This window comes from Hemitrygon akajei, chromosome 16 (genome assembly GCF_048418815.1).
Source record: "Hemitrygon akajei chromosome 16, sHemAka1.3, whole genome shotgun sequence".
In the NCBI taxonomy this organism is placed as follows: domain Eukaryota; kingdom Metazoa; phylum Chordata; class Chondrichthyes; order Myliobatiformes; family Dasyatidae; genus Hemitrygon; species Hemitrygon akajei.
In genome coordinates, this window is record NC_133139.1 from 47,267,903 (window position 1) to 47,293,893 (window position 25,991).

Consider the following 25,991-nt stretch of genomic DNA (forward strand, 5'->3'; position numbering starts at 1 on the left):
TATCACAGGTTCATAAGATCATATAAGTGGCTTTCACAAGAAAAATATATATAAAGCGTAAATTATACCTGATTTAAACAAGAAAGAACACAATTAGAACAAAATCTACTTCAGTGTAAAGTGATCATAGTGTTGTTGTGCCGAGGTAGTGATTAGGGTTTTTTCAAGAACTGAATGCTTGAAGGGAAGTAGCTGTTCTTGATCTGGTGTTGTAGAACTTCCTACCTCCTACTGGATGGTATCTGTGAAGAGACAGTAATCTTTTCCTAATAATAATTATTCCATTTATAATGAATAAAGCGAAAGGAAAAAGAGGTTTTTGGACAGATAGTATATAATATTTTTAATGAGATATGCATATATTTAAGCAAATTTTGATTGGAAATTTACAGATTCAATCATTTTCAGAGGGGAAGAGCCCAGGTTGAGACTTTGAAAGATTATAGTGAGTGACTCTGGGCTGGGAAAGATAGATCTTATTCCATGGTCCTCTCCTGACACTTGCTGTCTTGTAGATGTTTCATTAGCAGATGTAAATTTGGTCCTGTGACAAAACTTAATGTTCAGGACCTTCTGTGATGAAGATCTAAATGGAGATTCACACAGGTTTGGGAAATAGTGCTGTGTTTTATTTCTTTAGACGTTGATATAAAAACAAAATATAGAAGAAACCATTGTGAACTTAGTTTGAGCAGCTATGAAGATGACATTCTCAGTCATAGTTGATGCTTGTGGATCAGGAACATTGTAATACAACATTCTCCACACTGGCAATTTGCAGCCAGGCATTCCCTGTTGTGGAAATTACAGCTGTTAGCATCTAGCCCAACCAATCAAATGGTCATGTGCACAAATACAGTGAGGTACAGCACAGCAGCATCGTCATTGGCACATACATACAGTAGATAATAGACTACAGCACAACAGGCCCTTGGATACATCTGCCTAGTCCCATCGACCTACACCCAGAGCATGGCCCTCCATAGACCTCCCATCCATGTGCCTGTCCAATTTTTCTTAAATGTTGAAATCAAACCCGCATCCTCCACCTGCATTGGCAGCTCGTTCCACACCCTCACCACCCTCTGAGTGAAGAGGTTCCCTTTAGCCCGTGACCTTTAGTTGTAGTCAAACCCAACCTCAGTGGAAAAAGCCTGTTTGCATTAACTCTATCTATACCTCTCATAATTTTGTATACCTCTATCAAATCTCCCCTCAATCCTCTACATTCTAGGGAATAAATTCCTAACCTATTCAACTTTTTCCTATAATTCAGGTCCTCCAGTCCCGGCATCCTTGTAAATTTCCTCTGCACTCTTTCAATCTTATTTACATCTGTCCTGCAGGTAGGTGACCAAAACTGCACACAATACTCCAAGTTAGGCCTCACCAATGTCTTTAACATAACATCCCAACTCCTGTACTCAATACTTTGATTTATGAAGGGCAATGTTCTAAGAGCTTTCTTTATGGCCCTACCTATCTGTGATGCCACCTTCAAGGAACTGTGGATCTGTATTCCCAGATCCCTCTGTTCTACTGCACTCCTCAGTGCCAGACAACTCATCATGTAAGACCTACCCTGGCTGATCCTCCCAAAGTGCAACAGCTCACACTTGTCTGCATTAAATTCCATCTGCCATTATTCAGCCTGTTTTTACAGCTGGTCCAGATCCTGCTGAAATCTTTAATAGTCTCGCTTGCTGTCTTACTACATCCCCAAACTTCCTGACATCTGCAAATTTGCTGATCTAGTTTACCACATTGTCCATAAGATCTTAAGATACATGCGCAAAATTAGGCCATTTGGCCCATTGAATCTGCTCCACTATTTCATCATGGCTGACCCATTTTCCCTCAGCCAATCTCCTGCCTTCTTCTTGTATCCCTACTTGCCCTGACTAATCAAGAATCTATCAATGTCTACCTTAAATGTATCCAATGACTTGACCTCCACAGCTGCCTGCGGCAACAAATTCCACAGATTCTCCACTCTCTGGCTAAAGAAATTCCTCCTAATTTCCATTCTAAAAGGACGTCACACTATTCTGAGGTTGTGTCCTTTGACCTTTGACTCCCCCTCTATAGAAACATCCTCTCCACATCCATTCTATTGAGGCATTTCAATATTCAATAGGATTCATTAAGGTGACCTCAATCTTCTCCTTTGATCCCTCTCCAATGTCAGCATGTTCTTTCTTAGATAAGGGACACAGAACTGCTCTCTATACTCCAAGTGAGGCCTCACCAGTGCTGTACAGCCTCAACAAAATTTTCTTTATGGTTCATGTGTAAGGGACTCTTGGTAGGGGACTGGGGGCTTGTGGAAAGGATAACACTGAGTCAAACTTCTTGGCAATCCATGGAGAGAGCTTGAATGTAGCACAGATGACTTACGTTCCATCAACTGCAGGTCTTCAGCATGTGCCCTATGCAGGCTGCAACATTGACTCTATTGCATACTTATCTGTCATGCAGGATCATCGCACTTACGATTTCAGGAATAAAGTCTACACGAAGGAGAGATGGGCGGACAGTTATGTGGGACGATTTATCATATAAGCTTTATTTAAGAATAGCACAATGTACAGTGAAACCTCAAGATGTGCTTCTTTACATCAAAATCATTTTGTGACTTTAAAAAGGTATGATTATACACAACAAGAGTTAGCTTTGGGTTCTAAATTTGTCAACATCAGTGATATGAATTAGGCTACCTTATGATGGACTTCTTGACAGGAAGACTACAGTCAGTCCATGTCGTCAGCTACATCTCTAGCTCCGTCATGCCGAGCAGCAGCGCTCCCCAGGGCTGCGTGCCCAGGCTCGTGTTGTTTATGCTGCAGGCACGTGACTGTACTGCTGGATCCAACTCAAACCAAACTATCAAGTTCACTGATGACACAAGAGACTGCAGAGACAAAAGGCTTTACCCATGGATCTGAACATTTGTTCTTTTGAAATATATTATACATAATACAAAATTCTTTTTGAAGGTTATTAGCAAACCTGACTTTTACCCCTCCTTCAAATAGTGCATTCACAAGCATTGCAATATGCTGTGTAAGAAGGTCCAGATCTCCCAGCTCAATCATCCGGATCAAACGGATCATTTACCTAAAACATTCTCTGTTTCTCCCTTCTCAGATGCTGCATGATCTGTAGAAAATTTCCAGTACTTTCTATTTTATTTCAAATTTCACATTTCTGCTGATATATTTTGCTTTCAATTCATGCCTCTCATTTTATTCCCTAACCGGAAACCTTGGATGAATTATGAGGTCCAGTCCCTTTTGAAGGCTAGAGCTGTGGCTTTTAGGTCCGGGGATACCAGTCGCTACATGGAATCCAGGCGTGAACTCCGGAAAGCCATTAAGGGTGCCAAGAGGCAATATCGAGCCAAGTTGGAAGCCCAGGCTAACCAGAGGGATGCCAGTAGACTATGGCAGGGTCTAAATGAGATCACTGGGCGCAAAGAAAAGGCTGGGAATATCAATAACTGTAGCGCTTCTCTTCCTGATAAACTTAACATATTCTACGCAAGATTTGAACAGAAGAGGAGCATCCCACCCCCTCCGGATGAACTGGACCTGGTGGCATTGAGATTCATCATCACCGAGGAGGATGTTAGAAGGGCCTTCCTGAAGATAAATCCAAGGAAGGCGACGGGCCCAGATGGTGGCCCGGGACGGGTTCTCTAGGCCTGTGCAAGCGAGCTAGCTGGAGTGTTTGCTGACATCTTCAACTGCTCCCTGCTTCAGTCTAAGATCCCCTCGTGTTTTAAGAAGGCAACGATAATCCTGGTGCCGAAGAAGAGTAAGGTGACATGCCTGAATGACTATCGACCTGTGGCTCTGACATCAATTGCTATGCATCATTGGAGCCTCCCTGCCCTCTATTGTGGACCTGTACTCTTCCAGGTTGAAGAAGAGGGCGGGGAACATCATAAAGGACTCCTCCCATCCTGCGCATGGACTGTTTGATCTGCTTCCGTCTGGTAGGCACTTCAGATCCCTCCAGACTAAGACTAATAGGCACTGGAGAAGTTTTTTCCCTACTGCGGTCACTTTGCTGAACAGTTAACTGCCAGTTAACTGTCGGCTAACTATTACTTGGATTGCACTACCTGTATGTATAATCTATATTTACATTTATATTTATCATTATTATTGTTATGAGCAGAGAGACAACATCTGCTGGAAGTAAATTCTTTGTAAGTGCATAGGTACTTGGTGATTAAAGTCTGATTCTGATTCTGATTCTGATTCTGATGAAGTGCTTCGAGCGATTGGTTATGGCACATATCAACCATAACCTACCGGTCAACCTCGATGCAATTCGCAATTCGCCTACTGGAGCAACAGGTCAACGGCAGATGCCTGGCACTACATTCCTCCTTAGAACACCTGGAGAATAAAGACACATATGTAAGGCTCCTTTTCATTGACTACAGCTCTGCCTTTAATACCATCATTCCAAATAAACTGATTCCTAAGCTCCGGAACCTGGGCCTTAGCACTCAGATCTGCAGCTGGATCTTCAACTTCCTCACAGACAGAACCCAGGCTGTAAAGATAGGGGACAAGCTCTCCTCTACAATCAATCTGAGCACCGGTGCCCCACAAGGCTGTGTACTCAGCCCCCTGCTGTACTCACTGTACACCCATGATTGTGTAGCCAAGTTTCCATCGAACTCAATATGTAAGTTTGCTGATGACACCAAAATTGTAGGCTGTATCCCGGGTAATGATGAGTTTGAATACAGAGAGGAAATTAAGAACCTGGTGGCATGGTGCAAAGACAATAACCTATCCCTCATTGTCAGCAAGACGAAGGAATTGGTTGTTGAGTTCAGAAGGAGTAGTGGATCGCATGACCACATCTACATCGGTGGTGCGCAGGTGGAACAGGTCAAAAGCTTTAAGTTCCTTAGGGTCAATATCACAAATGACTTGACTTGGTCTAACCAAGCACTGCCAAGAAGGCCCACCAGCGCCTTTACTTCCTGAGAAAACTGAAGAAATTTGGCCTGTCCCCTAAAACCCTCAATAATTTTTATAGATGCACTGTAGAAAGCGTTCTTCTAGGGTGCACCGATGGAGTGGAAGTTGTCCTGTTCAAGACCGGAAGAAGCTGCAGAAGATCGTGAACACAGCCCAGCACATCACACAATCTTCCGTCCTTGGACTCACTTTACACAGCACGCTGTCAGAGCAGTGCTGCCAGAATAATCAAGGACACGACCCACCCAGCCCACACACTTTTTGTTCCTCTTCCCTCCAGGAGAAGGTTCAGAAGCTTGAAGATACATATGGCCAGATTTGGGAACAGCTTCTTTCCAACTGTGATAAGACTGCTGAACGGATCCTGACCCGGATCTGGGCCGTACCTTCCAAATATCCAGATCTGTCTCTCGGTTTTTTTGCACTACCTTACTTTCCCTTTTCTATTTATGATTTATAATTTAAATTTAAATTTTTATTATATTTACTATCGATTTGTACTCCAGGGAGTGTGAAGCGCAGAATCAAATATCGCTGCGATGGTTGTATGCTCTAGTATCAATTGTTTGGTGGCAATAAAGTAATAATAATAAAGTAATAATAAATATTCCCTTGAATCTGTATTCTGATCACTAACTGTCTTGCCAGTGGGAGTATTTTCTACGTGTATAATTTATCAATAATGTTAAACACCTCCATTAGATTTCCTCTTCATCCTTCTCCATGAAGTAAGTCAGTCCAGGCTTCTTTAGACTCCCAAAATAAGAGGTTGCTCATTGAGATCCTGCTGATCTCCTTGTAGACGGGTCATATTCTGCATGGAGGTCAGTGACCAGTGGTGTGCCTCAGGGATCTGTTCTGGGACCCTTACTCTTTGTGATTTTTATAAATGACCTGGATGAGGAAGTGGAGGGATGGGTTAGTAAGTTTGCTGATGACACAAAGGTTGGAGGTGTTGTGGATAGGGTGGAGGGCTGTCAGAGGTTGCAGTGGGACATTGATAGGATGCAAAACTGGGCTGAGAAGTGGCAGGTGGAGTTCAACCCAGATAAGTGTGAAGTGGTTCATTGTGGTAGGTCAAATATGATGGCAGAATATAGTATTAATGGTAAGATTCTTGGCAGTGTGGAGGATCAGAGGGATCTTGGGCTCCGAGTCCATAGGATGCTCAAAGCAGCTGCACAGGTTGACTGTGGTCAAGAAGACATACAGTGTATTGGCCTTCAGTAATTATGGAATTGAATTTAGAAGCCAATGGGTAATGTTGCAGCTATATAGGACCCCAGTCAGACCCCACTTGGGGTACTGTGCTCAGTTCTGGTTGCCTCACTACAGGAAGGATGTGAAAACTGTAGAAAGGGTGCAGGGGAGATTTACAAGGATATTGCCTGGATTGGGGAGCATGCCTTATGAAAACAGATTGAGTGAACTCGGCCTTTTCTCCTTGGAGTGACGGAGGATGAGAGGTGACCTGATAGAGGTGTATAAGACGATGAGAGGCATTGATCGTGTGGATAGTCAGAGGCTTTTTCCCAGGGCTGAAATGGTTGCCACAAAAAGACACAGGTTTTAGGTGTTGGGGAGTAGGTACCGAGGAGATGTCAGGGGTAAGTTCTTTACTCAGAGAGTGGTGAGTGCATGGAATGGCCTGGCGGCAATGGTGGTGGAGGCGGATACAATAGGGTCTTTCAAGAGACTTTTGGATAGGTACATGGAGCTTAGAAAAATAGAGGGCTATGGGTAAGCCTAGTAATTTCTAAGGTAGGGAAATGTTCAACACAACTTTGTGGGCCAAAGGAACTGTTTTGTGCTGTAGGTTTTCTATGTTTCTATGTTTCTATTTCCTCAACCATCCCGGTAAATTTCATCTGCAGCTTCATCAAGAGAATGACCAAAATATTCTTCATTTGTTTGTCATTACTTCTGGTAATTTTAGTATTAGCTTCACCCTTCAATTGGAAACTTAACCAATTACATCATGTTCAGACTGGTTAATTATAAAAGATTAGTTTTTGTTTACAGCCTCTGTGCTGACTCTATCGAGCTGGTTTTTTGGACTTTGGACTTTGTTCTCTCAAAACTTCCAACTCTCACTGCTGTTCTGTTAAATGACCCGACCTGCATGATGGGCCAGCAGAGGAAACTGCAGGTGGTTTGTTATTCTCAGTCCTGCACTCTGTTAAATGATAAACAGCTCACTGTTTGTCATAGGACTTCCCATTTCTAATGGCTCTTGCAACAACCCCTGCCACCACTAGATGATTGTCCCTAGTGATTGGGAGAATTGTTAGACTTATTCCACAGTATTTTTATTTTATTTTATTTAGTGATACAGCATGGTAACAGGCCCTTCCAGCCCAATGACCCAGTGCTCACCCAATTACACCATGTAACTAATTAACCTATTAACCCGAACGTTTTTGGAACGTGGAAGGAAACCGGAGCACCTGGAGGAAATCCTCTCAATCACAGGGAGGATGTATGAATTCCTTAGACAGTAGTGGGAATTAAATCTGGGTCACTAGCACTGTAATAGTGTTACATGAATTGCTACACTACTGTGAGGTGTTGCATTTTTTTGTTAGAAGCACTCAAAACCCATCCAATTGATGTTTTCAGAACATATTGCCTATGGTTGGGGAAAGAACTTTGGGCTCTAGATTATTGAGTGACCATGGAGTTTGCTGTTTTATGACAAAACCATTTACATTGTTTTATGTCTTTTCATGATATATTTATGACCAGTTTGTTGGGTCTGTCTGTTTCTTATGAACAGTCATATAACAATGTAAATGGTTTTTGCCTTCAATTGTTTTAAAACAGTGAACTTCATGGTACAGTTAACAAGCTGCCTGTTTTCCCGGTGACCAGGGAGAACCCTTCAGCTGTGTTCAGATTAGATCGATGAGATCTTTCATGTTTATCTGAGAGGATAGGGGCTCCATTTAATGTTTCATTTAAGAGGTGGTGCTACAAACAGTGCAAAATTCGTCTTTCAACTTGGAGCAAACACCTAGCATTCCGAACCATGAAGTAATCTTATTTTAAAATAAATAATGAGCAGTGATCTAGTGTTGACACCTATGTAGTAGGGAAAATAAAGAAAATAGGAGAATAATTATCTAAATCAAAAATGACAGGACCAGTTGATAGAAGATACATGGAATTGAATGAGCTGGGTGTAGTGTTGGGGCATGATGGGGATCTCAGAAAGTAGCTGCGATGAGAAGCAAGGGAGAAGACTGCTGAGGCCCCTCTGCACATGCATTTTTATCAGCAAAGCTGAGGTACTAGATGACTACAGGACAGCAAATATTACTTCTTTATTCAAGAAGGCAACTGGGAATAAGCCAAATAACTGGAAGCCAGCGGGTCTTACTTCAGTAGTAGAAAGGCTATTGCAAAAAAATCTCAGGGACAGGACTCTTTTCTTCACTTCAAAGGTTCAAAGGTTAATTCATTATCAAAGCATGTATCCATATACAACTCTGAAATTTGTCTTCTGCAGATAGCCACAAAACAAAAAGGGAACATGAAATTCATTCTGAGAGCAACATCAAACCTACCTCCCCCACACAAAAAAGAACCCAAACATCAACTCCCCAACTCCCCTTACCCCACACAAAAAAACCCGAACATCAACCCCCAACCCCCCTTACCCCACACAAAAAAGAATCCGAACATCAACCCCCCAACTCCCCTTACCCCACACAAAAAAAACCCGAACATCAACCCCCAACCCCCCTTACCCCACACAAAAAAGAACCCGAACATCGACACCCCAACTCCCCTTACCCCACACAAAAAAGAATCCGAACATCAACCCCCCAACTCCCCTTACCCCACACAAAAAAAACCCGAACATCAACCCCCAACCCCCCTTACCCCACACAAAAAAGAACCCGAACATCGACACCCCAACTCCCCTTACCCCACACAAAAAAGAATCCGAACATCAACCCCCCAACTCCCCTTACCCCACACAAAAAAGGAACAAGAACATTGACCCCCTCCCAAAAAAAACAACCCCAGCCCCTCAGTTGAATGCACTCTTATGTTAGCTGGAGATAAGATACTAAGTATCCCACTGGGCTTGGGACAGGCCTCTTTCTGCCAAGGAGCTGGCTGAGTAGAGAATTTAGCTAAAGTCAACGATAATAGAGAGAGCATGCCAATGTTGAATCCTTCACTTTCTATGTAAAGTAGATGGTATTTGTCTGAAGGACACCTGTATGGAAATATTACCAGTGGATCCGAAACAGGTGAAATGGAAGAACATGCCCATTATTTAACTTAAAGAGGAACTACAGAAGCAGGACTGGACAGAAAAGCAGCGAAGAGCTGGACCAAGTAATGTTAAAGAAAGGTTGTCAAAGACATCATGAGTAACAACTCTGGAGACCATCCGATACACGGAAGAAATAATTCCCACCTCATGGATGGGGAGTCTGGAAAACCCCCCATTGTGATTCCCAGCTTAGTAATGGAAGGTAAATGCAACAACACATGTCAAGTACATGTAAGCAATTATAAACTAGTTTGGAAACGGGACTCTGTTAAGTGTGGTTATTTGCCTGGAAGTGTTGTCACCTAGTGACAGACAATAATGTGCAAAGGGACATGTGCCACATCTGCCTCTACACCTCCTCCCTCACTTTCACTCAGGCTCCCAAACAGTTCTTCCAGGTGACTATTTCACCTGTGAGTCTTTTGGGGTCTTCTATTGTATTGGGTGTTCCCAATGCAGCCTCCTCTGTATAGGTGAGATCTGACATAAGTTGGCAATGGTTTTGTCAAGCGGATTTGCTCTGTCCATCACAAAAGGCAGAATCTCTTGGTTGCCACTCATTTCATCTTGGCATCACATTCTGTCCGTGGCTTCCTCTACTGCCATGGTGGAGGGGCAACACCTCTTATTCATCTGGATGGCATGAACTTTGATTCCTCTAAATTCTGGTAATTACTTACTCCTACTATTTTTCACTGCCCCCTTCTCTTTTTCCATTCCTCATTCTAGTTACTCTCTCACTCCTCCTCCCATACACTCATGACCTGCTCTTCATTTTCAATCTTTTTTTATTCCTGTTTATTCCTCTCTATGGATATTGAGTTCCTCCAGCATTGTGTGTGTGTGTGTGTGTGTGTGTGTGTGTGTGTGTTGTACAGAGAGGATATTGTTTTTTTCAGGAACAGGGCTGGATAGTGACCTTTTAGCTTTTACTAATATTGAGGGAGCTGCATTTTCTGACTTGTAAATGAATGAACTCTTTCTCTGCACCTTAAGGGATTTCTGGGAATGTATGTGATCATTTCTAAACAGTGTTGCTGAGTTTCCATTTAACCTGAATTTTATTTTGAATGAAAACTGTGGGCTGTGAGGAAATTGGATAAGATAAATTCCTTTTCTTACTATTGGAATTTTATTACTGTCAGTAATAATTCTAATAATAAGTATATCTTCATTGTTTCTTCTACTGTCTTTGAACATCTATGTACTACTGTAAACCTGTATAGTAATTGTAGAATACGCTCCCTCTTGTGTAGGAGCGTCGGGAGACACCAGAAAAATGCTTTCCAGAGATCTCATAGACAATAAAGGGTGCTGGAGGTCAGCTTCCAACACCATTTTGTATCTGCCAGGCTGCTGGGGAAATGAAGGCTTCCCAGGTACCTGGCGAAGGAATTAAGTGTGATATGAGGCTGGTATTTTAACTTGATATGTGTACATTGTCACAAAAATACAATTAAAAGCTTGTTTTGCACACTGTTTATGTAGAGCAAATCATTACACATTGCATTGAGCTAAAATAAGGTAAAACAATAATAATGCAGAATAAAATGTAAAAACTACCGAAAAATTGCACAGGTAAACAATAAAATGCAAGATCACAATGAGGTAGATTGTGAGGTCAGGAGTCCATCTTATTCTAAGAGTCTGATATCATTGGGATAGAAACTGTTCTTGAGCCTAGTGGTGCATGCTTTCAGACTCTGTTAGGTCTCCCCCAATCAGGTCACCCCTCAATGTCTTATAAGGTTCTGATCTAAAATTCTAATCCTAATTATAACTAAGTGTAGTCCCTGGTTCACATCTTTGTTGTAGGTATTTCATTTTGCAGTTCTGTAAGAGCAATCTGTTCTGCTTTCAGCCTGTTTGGGTTATTGTTGAAGATAAGGGATGATGAATGTGTGCCATCCAATAAGAATGCCGGAACTGGGGGTGGTTTTTTTGGTGAAAGACACTGAGGTTGGTCTTGGCACTTTTGTTTGGCGGGAGATGAAGAGGGAAGATGCTGGGGAGAACCAGTCGTAGCATATGCCCCAGTGGGAAACCTATTTGTTCAAGATGGATTGTGAGCGACATTCGGAAGGTGGTGTGGGTGTTCACACGGACCGAGGGTCCAGCGCGTGAGTGACAGAGAAGTTCAAGATGAGCTCCAACTTGTGCACATTTGGCTGTTTAATTAGAATGAGCCCTTTTCTTCTTGTTTTTCTTTACTAACCTTTAAATTAAGGTGCATAAATATAATTATTTTAATTGTATGCAGTGTACTGTCTTGGCACTAATTTGTAACAGGGTTGCAAATTACACAGCCTCCACACAAACCGGGGTTTGGGGTGGGAGAGCTGTCTCAACCTCACGGGTTTGGGGGAACCGAAGTGTGTCTTCCTTAGACTTACACAGTCAAGGAAACCAGGGGGATAGAATGATTGATCGTCTTCAGTCAATCAAAGAGGCAGCAGGTATTTGTAAAGTGAAGAGCATGCTTGATGAAGCTGACTGAATTATTTGACTCTAGCCTGCACTAATCCACTAGCTGGAATATTTGCTGACATACTTAACCTCTTGCTTTGGCAGTCTGACGTACCCACTTGCTTCAAGGAGGCTTCATTCATACTGATGTCCAAGAAGAAAGTGGTAACGTGCCTCAATGACTTTCATCCAGTAGCATCCACTGTGATGAAGTGCTTTGAGAGGTTGGTCATGAAGCATATCAACTCCTGCCTGAGAAGTGACTTGGATCTGCTCCAATTTGCCTACCAGCATAACAGGTCAACAGCAGATGCCATTTCATTGGCTTTTCACTCAACTCTGGAACATCCAGAGAGTGAAGGTGCATATATCAGGATGCTCTTCATTGACTGCAACTCTTCATTCAACACTATCATCAACTCAAACTAATCAATAAGCTCCTCATCCAAAGCCTCAATACCTCCTTGTGCAATTTGATTCTCAATTTCCTCACTTGCAGACCCCATCAGTGTGGATTGGCAACAATACCTCCACGATCTCCATGAGAGCAGGTGAACCACAAGGCTGTGTGCTTATTCCCTTGTTCTTCTCGCTGCTTTACATTTATGACCGTGAAGCAAGTACATTGCCAATGCCATTTTTAAGTTTGCTGACAACACCACTGTTGGCTGAATCAAAGGTGGTGATGGATCAACATATAGAAAGGAGATCGAAAATCTGGTTGAGTGGTGGCACAACACCTTCTCACAATGTCAGCAAGACTAAGGAGCTGATTATTGACTGCAAGAGGATAATGAGCCAGTCATCATTAGGAAATCGGAGGTAGAGAGAGACAGCAGCTTTAAATTCCTTGGTGTGATCATATCGGAGGATCTGTCTTGGGACCAGAACATAAATGCCATTACAAAGAAGGACACAGCAAGAGCCTCTACTTCCCTAGAAGTCTGTACAGATTCAGTATATCATCTAAAACTTTAACAACAGTGGAGAGTATGCTGACAGGTTGCATCAAGCTCTAGTAGGGAAGCACTAATGCCCAAGAACAGAAAAGCCTACGACAAGTGGTGGATCCAGCCTAGTCCATCACAGGAAAAGCCTAACCATGACTGAGCATATCTTCAAGGACTGCTGCCACAAGAAAGCAGCATCCACCATCGAGACTTTGCTGTCGTCTCACTGCTGCCATCAGGCAGGAGGTAAGGGAGCCTTCGATCCCACACCACTAGTTTCGGGAACAGTTATACCTTTCAACGATCAGGCTTCTGAACCAGTACGGAGAACTTCACCCACCTCAACTCTGAACTGATTCCAAAACCTGTGGATTCACTTTCAAGGACTCTACAACTCCTGTTCTCAGTGTTATTATCTCTCTCTCTATCTTTCTATGTACATATGCTTTTATTTATTTATTAATATTATTTTGTATTTGCACAATTTGACTTTTGCACATTAGTTGTCTGTCAGTCTGTGTGTGTAGTTTTTCATTGATTCTACTCTATTTCTTTGTTCTACTGTGAATGCACACAAGAAAATGAATCTCAGAGTACTATATGGTGACATATACTCCAGATACTTTGATAATAAATTCACTTTGAACTTAGAGCCTTGACCTCATCATGGAGGAGGACAAGGGGGGGGATATGTTTGTGTGGGAATGGGAAGTGGAATTAAAATGAATGGCCGTTGGGATATCCTGGCTGGCTTGGTGGACAGCGTGAAGGTGCTTGACAAATCTGCTTCAAGTCTCACTGATGCATTGATGCTGGACTGAAGAAGCACTGGACATGATGAGTTACACTGAGGGATTCACATGTGAAGGACTGGTTCACCTGGAAGGACAGTTTATGGTCCTGGATGCTGATGATGGAAGAGCTGTAGGGACAGGACTAACTGGGACGAGTGAGGGGGATCCATGGGAAGGGACGAGTGGATGTGGCAGCCACACAGAGAGTGAACCCTGCGGAAAGCAGAGAGGGGAGCAGAGGGGAAGATGAATTCTCTGTGATAGTAAGTCTGGATTCAGATTGGGTTCCTGCTTCACTGAGTACCTTCTCTCTTGGACCAGCCAGTTTAATTGTACTTTTACTTTGATGTACAAAGTGTCACATTCAAATTAACGTCTTTGCCCTAAACAAGATCTATAATCTAATATGAGTTCAATTACAACCTCAGATGTGCAGCTGGACTAGTTTGAGGAGCTCAGGATTATGACCACTTACAAACAAGCTGGAGGAACTCAGCAGGTCGGACAGCATCCGTTGAAACGAGCAGTCAACGTTTCGGGCTGAGACCCTTCATCAGGACTGAAGAAGGAGGGGGCAGGGGCCCCATAAAGAAGGTGGGGGGAGGGGGAAGGTGCCAGGTGAAAAACCAATCAGAGGAAAGATTAATGGGTGGGGGAGGGGAAGCAGGGAGGGGATAGGCAGGAAAGGTGAAGAAGGAATGTAAGGGGAAAGCACCATGGGTAGTAGAAGAGGGCAGAATCATGAGAGAGGTGATAGGCAGCTGGAGGAGGAGGCAGAGTGAAAGTGGGATGGGGGAAGGGAGAGGGATGGAATTACCGGAAGTTGGAGAATTCAATGTTCATACCAAGGGGCTCGAGACTACCCAGACGGTATATGAGGTGTTGCTCCTCCACCCTGAGTTTGGCCTCATCATGGCAGTAGAGGAGGCTATGTACGGACATATCCGAATGGGAATGTGAAGGAGAGTTGAAGTGGGTGGCAACTGGGAGATCCTGTCTGTTGTGGCGGATGGAGTGGAAGTGCTCGCTGATGTACAGGAGGCCGCACCTGGAGTACCAGATGCAATAGATGACCCCAACAGACTCACAAGTGAAGTGTTGCCTCACCTGGAAGGACTGTTTGGGGCCCTGAATGGTGGTAAGAGAGGTGGTGTAGGGACAGGTGTAGCACTTACGCTTGCAGGGATAAGTGCCAGGTGGGAGATCTGTGGGGAGGGGCATGTGGACCAGGCAGTCACGGAGGGAATGATCCCTGCGGAGAGCAGAGAGGGATAGCGAGAGAAAGATGTGCTTAATGGTGAGGTCCTGTTAAAGGTGGCGGAAGTTGTGGAGGATAATATGCTGGATCCGGAGGCTGGTGGGGTGGTAGATGAGGACAAGGGGAACACAGGTCCTGTTGTGGTGACGGGAGGATGGGGTGAGGGCCGGTGCGGGAAATGGACCCACTGAGTTCCTCCAGCAATTTGTTTTCTGCTCCACATTCCAGTCTCTTGTGTTTTCATTAAAGGTACATCTGATGATGGATACATTTTCAGGATCTTGCTGGCACTAGTTTGACCCCTTGTGCACTTAGTAGCTTCATTTTAGATCTTCCTCTACAAATCCCCCCCCCCCCCCCACCCACCCAACATAAACTTTGTGACTTCGTGACTAAGCTGGGTCTGGATATTTTCATCAAAGTGACTCAACTCATGACTCCCCTCAAGCCTGTCCATCACCAAAAGGGAACTTCAGGAGTTTAAAGGAACACTGAATGAAAATGATGGAAATACTCAGCATGTCAGGCAGCATCTGTGGTGAGGGAAACAGAATTAAAATTTCAGGACTGATGAGAGATGGAAATTGAAAAGGTTGGAAATGTAGCAGGTTTAAAACAGAGGAGTGGATGATGGTGTGTAGGGAGGGGAAGAAAGAACAAAAAGGAGAAACAATGATAACTTTCTATTTGTCTGAATGAGTTCTCCAACAGCACATGGGAGCCTCAACCCCAGTGCGTGTAAGGCAATCCATTTGTTTTGCATTTCATCCATCATTTTAGCTACTGTTTCGTGTCCCTCACTGGTGTAAAGTGGCTGTGGTTGTACCATCCACAATTTACACTGCAATAGCTTGGGAGGCTTCTTTAAAAGCTCTACCCCAACATGCAACTTCTGTCACCTTGAAAGACCAGAGAAGGAGTCTGATGGCGACACTACTGCCACGTCAAGTTTCCCTTCACCCTAAACCTACCTTGGAGATGTGCTGCCCTTGCTACGCTGAAACCGCTCAGTCTTCAGCACGGTGGGGTACCATCTCATAGACAACCCACCACTAACTTCTCAAAGTCAAACAGGCATGGCAATAAACTAAGGTATTCCTTGCAACACCCTGTACTGAGAATAAGTATTGGAATATCGCCAATTTTGTCCCTTTTATTGGAGAAGCAAGTGATTACAGGTCACTCGCCCAACATCAGTAGCAAAGAAATTATTGTAAAAATCTATTGTCATCAATTTAGTCAGCATCAACCCTGATCTCTCTCCTTAATTACACCAGCCGATCACCATTTCCTCACCCCTATCATAGACAAACCTCAGAGTCCCAGATCTCTCTCAAAGAAAGCCTCATTGATAGGGCCTTCCTCTTTCATGGCTCTAGCTTCCCAATCCCACAGACCATTACCGTACATCCAACTACTCTCCCCCATTCTGGTAGAAAGGATTTTGTCCATGCAAGGCTGTTTGTATTGTATACAAACTTCACAGGCGGTAGAATTTTGTAATGATGTGCCCATGTGTAAGACTGGCCTACTGTACTTCACTGGTTTAACAAGCTCTTCCCAGCGTGAAGAATTTGAGAGGCCTAGACTCTGTGGTCATACTCCCTCAGTAAATGAGAATTATCTAATAAGGCAGACCTGTGTGCTATGATGGTGATCCATTAACTGAATGATTATTGACGCACACACTTTCTTCAGTGAGGTGTGATCATAGTCTAAAGTTAATCTCACATTAATATAATTTGATTTATATAAAAGGGCAGCCCTCTGAACCCCCTTATCTCCTCCCTGGTGATTGGATAATTGACAATTCTTGCATGACATTTTGGCATTTTCAACAATGTACGTGTTATTCAGCTATCAATCACTGCCCTTCCATGGCAGCTGGCCAAGGTATTCGCTGCTGTCCAGCCAATCATGATAGCTGCTGGTGTTGCAATACCTGAAGCTATTTTTCCCTGGTTGGACTTCAACTTAGTCATAGGTCAAATGTAAGGAAGAGTGAGGGTGCATCAGTAAGTGGAAGGAACTGGGACGCTTCGGAAACACAGGAGAACAGAAAAACAAGTTTACGAGCTATACTTCCATATATTCGAAAATGACTCTGGTTACAGGGACGGTAAGTTTATTTGAATTTTAAAAAGTTTTAAAAATAATTAAACTAATGTCATCATCTGGTTATCAGATCTGTTCAAACACAAAGCAGGGCAAAGTTCAGACAGAGATTGCAGCACAGGTTTTAGGGTGGTAAATTGAAATCCTGGATACATTCTGGTCTTTTAAGGTGTATTTATCTTCAACATTATTTTTTTTTGGAATAAGGTTTTCATTTAGAGCTTTAGAAAATCTCAGGATGGGCCAAAGTGTTTATAGTCAATGGAATAGAATTTGCTATCGGGAAACGAGTGAGGTAATTTGAAAAAAGCCGGATAGTAATAACTAGAAAATCTAATACAGTGATAATGAGAGAGGGTTAACAATGAGCGTGGAGAATGCTCCAACCCTTTTCAGGTACCATCAATCATCTTATTTCTTTAGAAAGGTTGCATTCTCAAACGCGGTCACTTTCCTTTAGAAATGAAATAGTAGCCCGAAGGAAATTCACCAGGCCAGTTTCTGGTGTAATGGGATTGTTTTATTGAGAACAGTTAAATGAGTTGGGTCTGTATTTGCTGGATTTTATAATACTGAGTTGTGATTTATTGAAATATCTAAGATACAAGATACGATAAATGTCAAGATGTTTCTACTAGTGGGAGAGGCTTGATGAAGGGATATATTTTCAAGATAAGGGATCTGTCATTTACAATGGAGATACATTAAAGTTTCTTCTCCCTGAGCTAAGTAAATTTCTGGAATCTTCTACCTCAGAAAGTTGCTGGATCAATAGAATTATTTAAAATGGAGGTAGATATATCTTTGAAAGACGAGGGAACTGGGGCAGATTCACAATAATCATATTAAACAACAGGCAAGATTGGAAGGGATGAGGCCTACTCCTGCTCCTGCTCAGCTGAGTTTTTACGAGACCACCGGAGCATCTGCTTTGCTTTAGGTGTTTGTGTGCAGACCGGTTGGCGAGGTGTCGAAATCACAACTTATGTTCGAGAGGCAACACAGCTGCTCTGAGTCAGTGCAGAGACCTGTGACATACTGCTGTATTGTAGTAGAAAGTAGCAACATAGTCCTGCTTTATTTTAAGAAGCCTTTAAATGCAGAAAAGAGAGGTCCAAGGTTAATGCAGTTGAAGTGTTGGCTGGCACCGCTGTTTCCAGTGCACCTGTTCTGCTCTTTGTGATCATGAGGGAACGTGCTCATCATTCTGACACGAGTGTCACCAATGTCAAAATCAGGACTGTACAGTGTCACTCAGGCTCTGATGACAATTTAATCCCAGTCTCCTATTGGAGCGGTACAAAGCCAGGAACGATATGCTCTTGTTCTAGAAGGTTGAGCAGTGACCTTATATAATGTTATGAGGGAATAGACAAAGTGAATGGTCACAGCCTTTTTTCCAGCTCGAGGACATAGGTTCAAGTTGGGAGAAGAAGGATTTAAAGGAGTTCTGAAGAGGATAGGTTTATAGCCAAGGACAATAGGTATATGGAATGAGCTGCCAGAGGAAGCAGTAGAGACTGGTATAAATACAATGCTTTGAAGACATTGGACAAGTGCACAGATAGGAAACTTTTAGAGGAATATGAGCCAAATGCAGGCGAAAGGGACTAGCTCCGATAGACAATGTTAGCATGGACTAGTTGGGCTGAAAGGCCTGTTTACGTGCTGTATAAGTCTATGATTCTAACTTAGCCTCCCTTCCTCCAAATTCCTGTCCAGACAGTCCACATTTTCACTTACCCTAATGGCAGTGATGATTCACCTATATTCTCAGCTGAAATCCCTGACAGGAAAAAATTTACTTCAGACTTATGGCTGCTGTGAATTTAGCTTGGGGCAGAGAATATTTGAAGTCAGAATATTGACTTCTGCCTGGTAATGAGTGCCAAGAGTTAAACTGTCCCAGGTATTACATGTGTCACTGTGTCCATCCAAACCCCACTCCAAATGCCCAACAGAAAGGCTTGAGACAATTGGAACCGAGGAAAATAATAAACAGCATGTTCTGAAACATGTCAAGTCTGGAGTTTGTGTCTTTAAAAGTAAACAAAATCAAGTTTCTGAACAAATGTTATCTTAAGCTGTAAGGACCGATTTGTCAGGCACCTTCACTCTGTTTCCAACAGGCAGGATTTTCTGATAGCCACCCATTTTTTACTAATATTTTCCATTCCCATTTCAACATGTCAGTCCACGGCCTCCTCTACTGCAACAATCAGACCCCTCTTAGGTTGGAAGAACAACATTTCATATTCCCTCTGAGTAGCCTCCATCTCGACGGCATGAACATCAATTTGTCTCCCTTCTGGTAATTTCTTCCCCTCTCCCCTCTCTCTTTTTACATTCCCCATTCTGGCTCCCCTCTAACTTCTCTTTTCTTCACCTGCCTATCACCTCCCTCTGGTGCCCCTCCAACTTTTCCCTCTCCCATGGTCCACTCTCCTCTCCTATCAGATTCCTTCTTCTTCGGCTTTTTACCTTAGCCACATCACCATCCAGCTTCTCACTTCGTACCCCCTCCTGGCTTCACCGGCTTGTGCTCCTTCTCCTCCCTCTACCTTCTTAATCTGGCTTCCTCCTCCTTCATTTCAGCCCAGATGAAGGATCTTCATCTGAAACATTGCCTGTCTATTCTTCTCCATAGATGCTACCTGACATACTAAGTTAAGTCCCTCCAGCATTTTGTCTGTGTTGACTGAGTGAACTCCTGTCTCACCTACACCAACTCCACTTGTAGTCGAGTGCTACCTGTTCCCAACAGCTTTGTCTTAACTAAACAGTGGAGTTTACTGGCACACTATGCCTCTACCACATCCCTTCCTGCTCTAAGATGCATCTTTTCCATGTGTCAGTGTGAGCTGCGGTCCCTTCTTACTGGAACTTGATCTGAATCTCTCCTTCTTGTCAATGTTCTTGCTTTACACTCCTCCTCCTTGTTCATTTCTATTTTTTATCCACTGTTTTGTGTGACAGCATGTAGAAACAATATGCCACGGTAACTTCCTTCCTTTTCTCTGGTGTACCTGTGGGTCAGTAGATGGCAGTCTAGCTTCTGAGTCAAAATGCGATCAATTCAAGTCAAACACTAAATCTAATCCCGCACTGCAGTCCAGTACAAGCTCTTAATTTTTAGATAGTTGTCTAAGAATGAGTCCATGCCATTTTTGGCATTAAAATAACCTTATGGGATTTTGGAAGTTTGAATGTGGAATGGCAACTTCAACTGGAAGGTTCAAGCTAGATGTTCTGTGAGAGAATAAGGATTGTGTTTCTCAGTCCAATGAGGTTGAAGATTTACTGAGAAAAACATTGCATATTGTAATGTAGTTGATGTAATTTCAGGCTGGGTGTGGTTTATGCATGAATTATATTCTAAAGAATCCAAAATTCTGCTGAAAAATGAGTTGAATTCCCAGATTGGTGGGAAGAGATCCAGAAAGATGAGCAAATTTTTCTACTTTGGTTATTCAACCATTTTTTATTTGAAACTTTGTGAATCAATTTCAAGCCCCATTCATTAAACCAAATTTGCCCTCTGCAGATACTAATGACCTTATGAAGTTGCTTTGAAATAGAGTGGGGAGTTCTCCTGGCCAATGTTTATTTAAGTAAGAACGCAACTTAGTCATTTTTACTAGACCTTTTGTGGCATTTTACTGTACGCTGTAGTTAACAACATGTCAAGATCAGCTCATTGGCTCTGAAATGCTTTGTGACATCCAGAAGATAGTAAGTATACTGAAAAAATACACTTTGCCTTCTTTATTTGACTTCAATACTGGTGGTTTCTTATAGTGTAGGAACCAACACCCACACTGACTCCTTCCCTAATTCATTGTTTCCCAAGGACTTTGTTTTTCAGATCAGAATGCTTGAAGAGTATTGTGATTATAACCTACTGTAATGGCACAATACACGTTTTCTTCAATCTCTAATGAAATAAAATATAACCAGGCAGTTTGGAATATTAATTTAGTATTTAAGATGTTTTAATTAGTGCTTTGCATCTATGTATTCTTTACTTAACACTCAATTGGGATTTGCTTCTCAGTAACTAACTTTTCCTTAATTTACATTTAACCAAAATGATTTTAACAGGAATGATAATTGTGAAGTATGTAATTTATAAATATTGTATGATTTGATTTGAAACAATATTGCATTTTGTGTCATTAACATTTACTGAAACACATTTTCTGTCATGCTTCCCTGAATTGTTTACGTCTCATGCCTAGTTACACATAAATTGATCCTAATTGGTCATAAATATATTCAAATTTATGCAAATTGATCCTATGTATTTTGGTTGGGCAGATTTTAGCATGATTGATGCAAGTCTGATCTCACACTCCCTCAGTATTATAGTCTTCCATTAATTCAATATTGAGTCCAATATGTCTTCCAGTGAAATATCATTTCTATAATAATAGTTCATTCAGAAAATCCATCTAAATTACAGTGAAAGAGGGCTTTCATATTAAATGAAAATGTATAGTCTCCACAAAATGTTATGTACAACACTGTATAGAAGCCCTGTGTAGGTAAATTCTTGGTCCAACTTTTTATCATAGATAATGGACGTGATTTCATATTGCACAACATTGGGGCTGGACTATTTATGAAAATAATGGATAACTTGAATGATAATGATTGTTTATGAGAATGCAGTTACAATCGTTGGCCAGGTGACCATACTTTAAATAAAACCAGAGAATGCTGTAGAAATCAGCAGGTCAGGCAGCATCTGTGAAGAAGAAAGCAAGGCTGACATCTCATGACATTTGATGATGGTCAGGGAACCTTTATCAGGACTGTAAATATGGGGAAAAACTTAAAGTTTTAAGTTGCAGACAGGTGGTAGGGCACAGATCAACACTGTCAAATTTTTAAAGCCAGCAATTAAGGTCAAAGTCAAGTTTGTTGTACATGTGTAAGTACGTTTATGCACAAGTACAATGGAGAATTTACTTGAACAGTTTCATTTTCACATAGCAGCATTCACACGCAACACCAAAAATGAAACATCAAACATACCAACTAAGACAATGAAGAGTCCATTTTGGTGCCAGGTGATCAAAGTGGTCACAGTATTGCTGAACTGTGATTAGTGACAGAAGAGGGATAGAAGAAACAAATGAAATTGAAAGGTCTAGTCTAGAGCAGCAATACCTTTTAGTGATCTACACTATTTCTCAACTCAGTCACTGCTTGGTATTTTTTATTAAAAGAACAAGTTATTTGCAACTTTTTGCTAAAATGCCAAAAGTCCTCTTGCACTATAAAGGTCATAGAAACTAAATTGTATCATACCTTTTTCACTATTACATAGTTGAAAATCTATTTGACTCCAGATAACTAATTGAATAATGCCTGTTTCTGGGTTGTTTTATGTCGCTTGAAGTTCTGATTGAGCATATCCAAGTGTGAATCGCTGCAGTACCCTAATGTGCTTTCCACGATGGGGATGCAGGGGATGTCCTTGTTGTCCGTGCTGGGTGACCTTTTGGTCATTGTTCTGAGGGCACCTGCAGGCAACACAACCCGGTCTGCATATTGCAGCACCAACCCACTCTCCCCCTCACCCCACCAGAACTCCGATCTGCAGCCTCTCCTCCACCTGCAATGCCATTCGGACTTCAGTAATCCGCTGGTCCTCCCCACAGGCCCCTATTTGTCTGCCAGTCCAACTGCCCTGTCCCATCTCTCAAATGCCTGCCTGGCACTCCATTCCCTTGTTAGAAATCGATCCTGACCGGACCTGTACTCAATGTTCCACATAATCTTACAGTAGGAAGTCTTTTCCTATCATGATAAAACTCAGCATACTCTTTGTTTCCTTCGTTGCTTGCCGCGCATTAACTTTGAGTGAATCATGCACCAACCTCTCTCAGCACTAACACCTTTCAATCTCTCACCTTTCAATAATTACACTGTTCATCCACATTGTGCTGAAGTGTATGGTCCCACATTCACCTCCCTCCCCATTATATTCTATCTGCGGGGCCCTAGTCCATTTACATAGCCCACATGTATCCTCCTGTTGTCTCAGTGTATCCTCATCACGCTCCACAATGTTACTCTGCTTTATATCATGAGCCAACCTGGAAATATTGTACTGAACTCTTTATCTGAATTGCTGACAGAAGTAATCCCTTGCACTGATAACCTCTGGCACCCCACCACTCACAGTCCCCAACACAAAAATCAGTTGTCCTTTCCTATTCATCGTCTTCTTTCCATTAACCAATCACCAATCGGCACCAAAGCATACCCACAATCCTCTGTGCTCTAGTTTTGAGCGGCAAGATGAATCAGACGGTACCTTGTTATTTTTCCCTCTAGAATACTCTTGAATTCTATCTTTGTTTTCATTATTGTTGTCTTGATCCTCTGTTGTTGACTTCTGAAGCTTTCCTTATCCAGTGGATTACTGCCTTTTATGGCAATATTTTATGATGCATATTTTTCTTTTCTGTTGGAATTTTACCCCTTAAGTAGATATACACTTAGTGCCACCTTATTAGGCATTTAATAAGGTGGTCACCGAGTGTGTGTCTGTGATCTTCTGCTGCTGTATCTCATCCGCTTCAAGGTTTGACACGTCTCACATTCAGATTTCCCCTTTTGCACGCTGTTGCAAGGCGTGGTTTTCTGAGTTCCTGTTGCCTTCCTGTCTGCTCTTGAACCAGTTCATCCATTCTCCTCTCATGTCTCTCATTAACAAGGCGTTTCCACCCACTGAACTGTCATTCACTGGGTGTTTTTCTGTTTTTTTTGCACCATTCTCTGTAAACGCTAGAGGCTGTTACGTGTGAAAGTTCCAGGAGACCAGCAGTGTCTGAGTTACACAAACCACCTTATCTGGCACCAATAATCATTCCATGGTCAAAGTCATTTAGATCACATTTCTGATGTTTGGTCTGAACAACAACGGAGCCACTTGGTCATATCTGCATGTTTTTATGCATTGAGTTGCTGCTACATAATTGGCTGATTAGATATTTGCATTTTCGAGCAGGTATATAGGTGTACCTAAAAAAGTGGCCACTGAGTGTATATTTTCTGCTAGCCATGTATTAATTCATTAAACATTAACAATTGCGTGTTTCCATCACACTTTCATACCTTCTAAAGTAGTTTCCAGTCCACCACCAGCCAACTATGCAAACTTTCACATGCTTCTTTGTTTATTAATTAAGGGCCAGTTTCATTTTCAATCTTTATATATAATGTTATCATGTTGCAAGCATTCTTCTCAAAAGCCCCCTGAACTAAAAGATTATTAATTCTCTCTTTCTTATTCCACAATAGATCTAAAACAGCCAATTCACCATTTCAGCCCTCAACATATGATCTAGGAAACCATCTCACTCACATTCCATTAATTCTTCCACATTATCGCTTGCTTGTTCCGAGTCTGTATCAAGTCCCTACAAGACTAATGTATCCACCTGCCTACCTATGTTATAATGTTTGAATTACCACCAGCTGTATGGAAGCCTTTTGAGGGAAATGTAATAAATGATAAAGAATCTACCAACTTCCTTGTTGTTGAAGTTGAGAGACACAACAGCTAACTTTAGGATACCCTTTCCTTTCTCTCTACCCCTTTTGGTTGTAAACGAACTCTGCGTTCTGGAGTTCAATCCACCAGTGAGGTACAAATTCCAGTGACTGATCCGATCACATTTTCTTTGCAGATGAGAGACCTTACTGCTAGGATTTTGTTCCATTGCATAAACAATTGTCACCTTTAATTCAACACTGTGTTTTCTGTCCCTTTCTGCCTCTTTGCTCCAACTCAGATTCATTCTACTTATCAATTTTCTGAGCTATGATGTATCTCTTTGCTGCCTTTATTTCTCCTTTATTATTAGACCAACTTTTTCCTATTTTCTCTTATCCTGGTATATTTAATTCCCAAATTTGTTCGTATTGTGACCATGACTTTGTATCAACTAGTAAATTGTACTGTTATTTTTATTGTTTTGTATTTCCCTATGTCATTGAAGGAGACATTCAGCCCATTCAATCTATGCCAGCTCACAGAACTATCCCACTTCCCAATAATTTTCCCTGTAATCCATTTTCCCCACATTCCCATTGATTCCACCACCCACACACTAGGAGCAATTTAGTCTCTAACGCCACCACACTGGCAGTACATTCCAGGCACCAACCACTCTCCGTGTGAAAGATCTACCTGTGACATCTCCTCTAAACTTCCCCCAACTCACCTTAAAAGGATGTCCTTTGCTATTAGCCATTTCCACCAAGGGGAGAAAAGAAGCTGTTGTCCACTTTATCTACAATCATAAGAAAGTCTGCAAATGCTGGAAGTCCAAGCAACACACACAAAATGCTGGAGGAACTCAGCAGGGCAGGCAGCATCTATGGAAAAGAGTACAGTCAGACGAAATATAAGGTGTCACTCCTCCAACCTGATGGATTTCAATTTCTTGAACTTCCAGTAATGCCTCTCCCCTCTCCTTCACCATTCCCCATTCCCCATTCCCTTTTCCCTCTCTCACCTTATCTCTTTACCTGATAGTCGCCTCCCTCTGGTACTCCTCCCTCATTTCTTTCTTCCATGTCTTTTGTTCTCTCCTATTGGTCTCCCCCTTCTCCAGCCCAGTTTCTCTTTCACCAATCAACTTCCCAGTTCTTTCTTTCACCCTTCCAGTTTCACTTATCACCTTGTGTTTCTTCCCCTCCTCCTCCACCCTCCAACTCTGACCCCTCATCTTTACTTTTCCAGCCCTGATTCAGGGTCTGGGTCCAAAACGTCAACTGCACTCTTTTCCATAGATGCTGCCCGGCCTGCTGAGTTCCTCCAGCATTTTGTGCACGTTGCGTGCGCTTTATCTATGCCTTTCGTAATCTTATGCACCTCTATCAGGTCAGCTCTCATCCTCCTTCACTCCAAAATTATCACTACATGTTGCTGCTTATTGCTCATGGTGACTCATTGGTGAGGTAGTGAGTCACCCAGGTGTACAGTATGTCCACAGTTTGCCCCAGTGAGGATGGAAGGTGCACAGTGAGAGATACAGAGGCTGGGCTGTGAAGTCAGGTACTTGCTTCAGTTTGCCATTCTACAGATAATGGACACGC

General features: G+C 42.3%; 1 protein-coding gene across 1 annotated transcript in view; it reads left to right on the forward strand.

Annotated features, from left to right (window-relative positions):
* The first annotated feature begins 16,735 nt into the window (after positions 1-16,735).
* LOC140740024 (cyclic AMP-responsive element-binding protein 3-like protein 3) overlaps positions 16,736-25,991 on the forward strand; it is a 51,856-nt gene continuing 42,600 nt past the window's right edge. Inside the window, exon 1 of the mRNA XM_073068816.1 lies at positions 16,736-16,878. Coding sequence (XP_072924917.1) covers positions 16,858-16,878 — 21 coding nt within the window. The 5' untranslated portion in view covers positions 16,736-16,857. The remainder of the gene's footprint in view (positions 16,879-25,991) is intronic.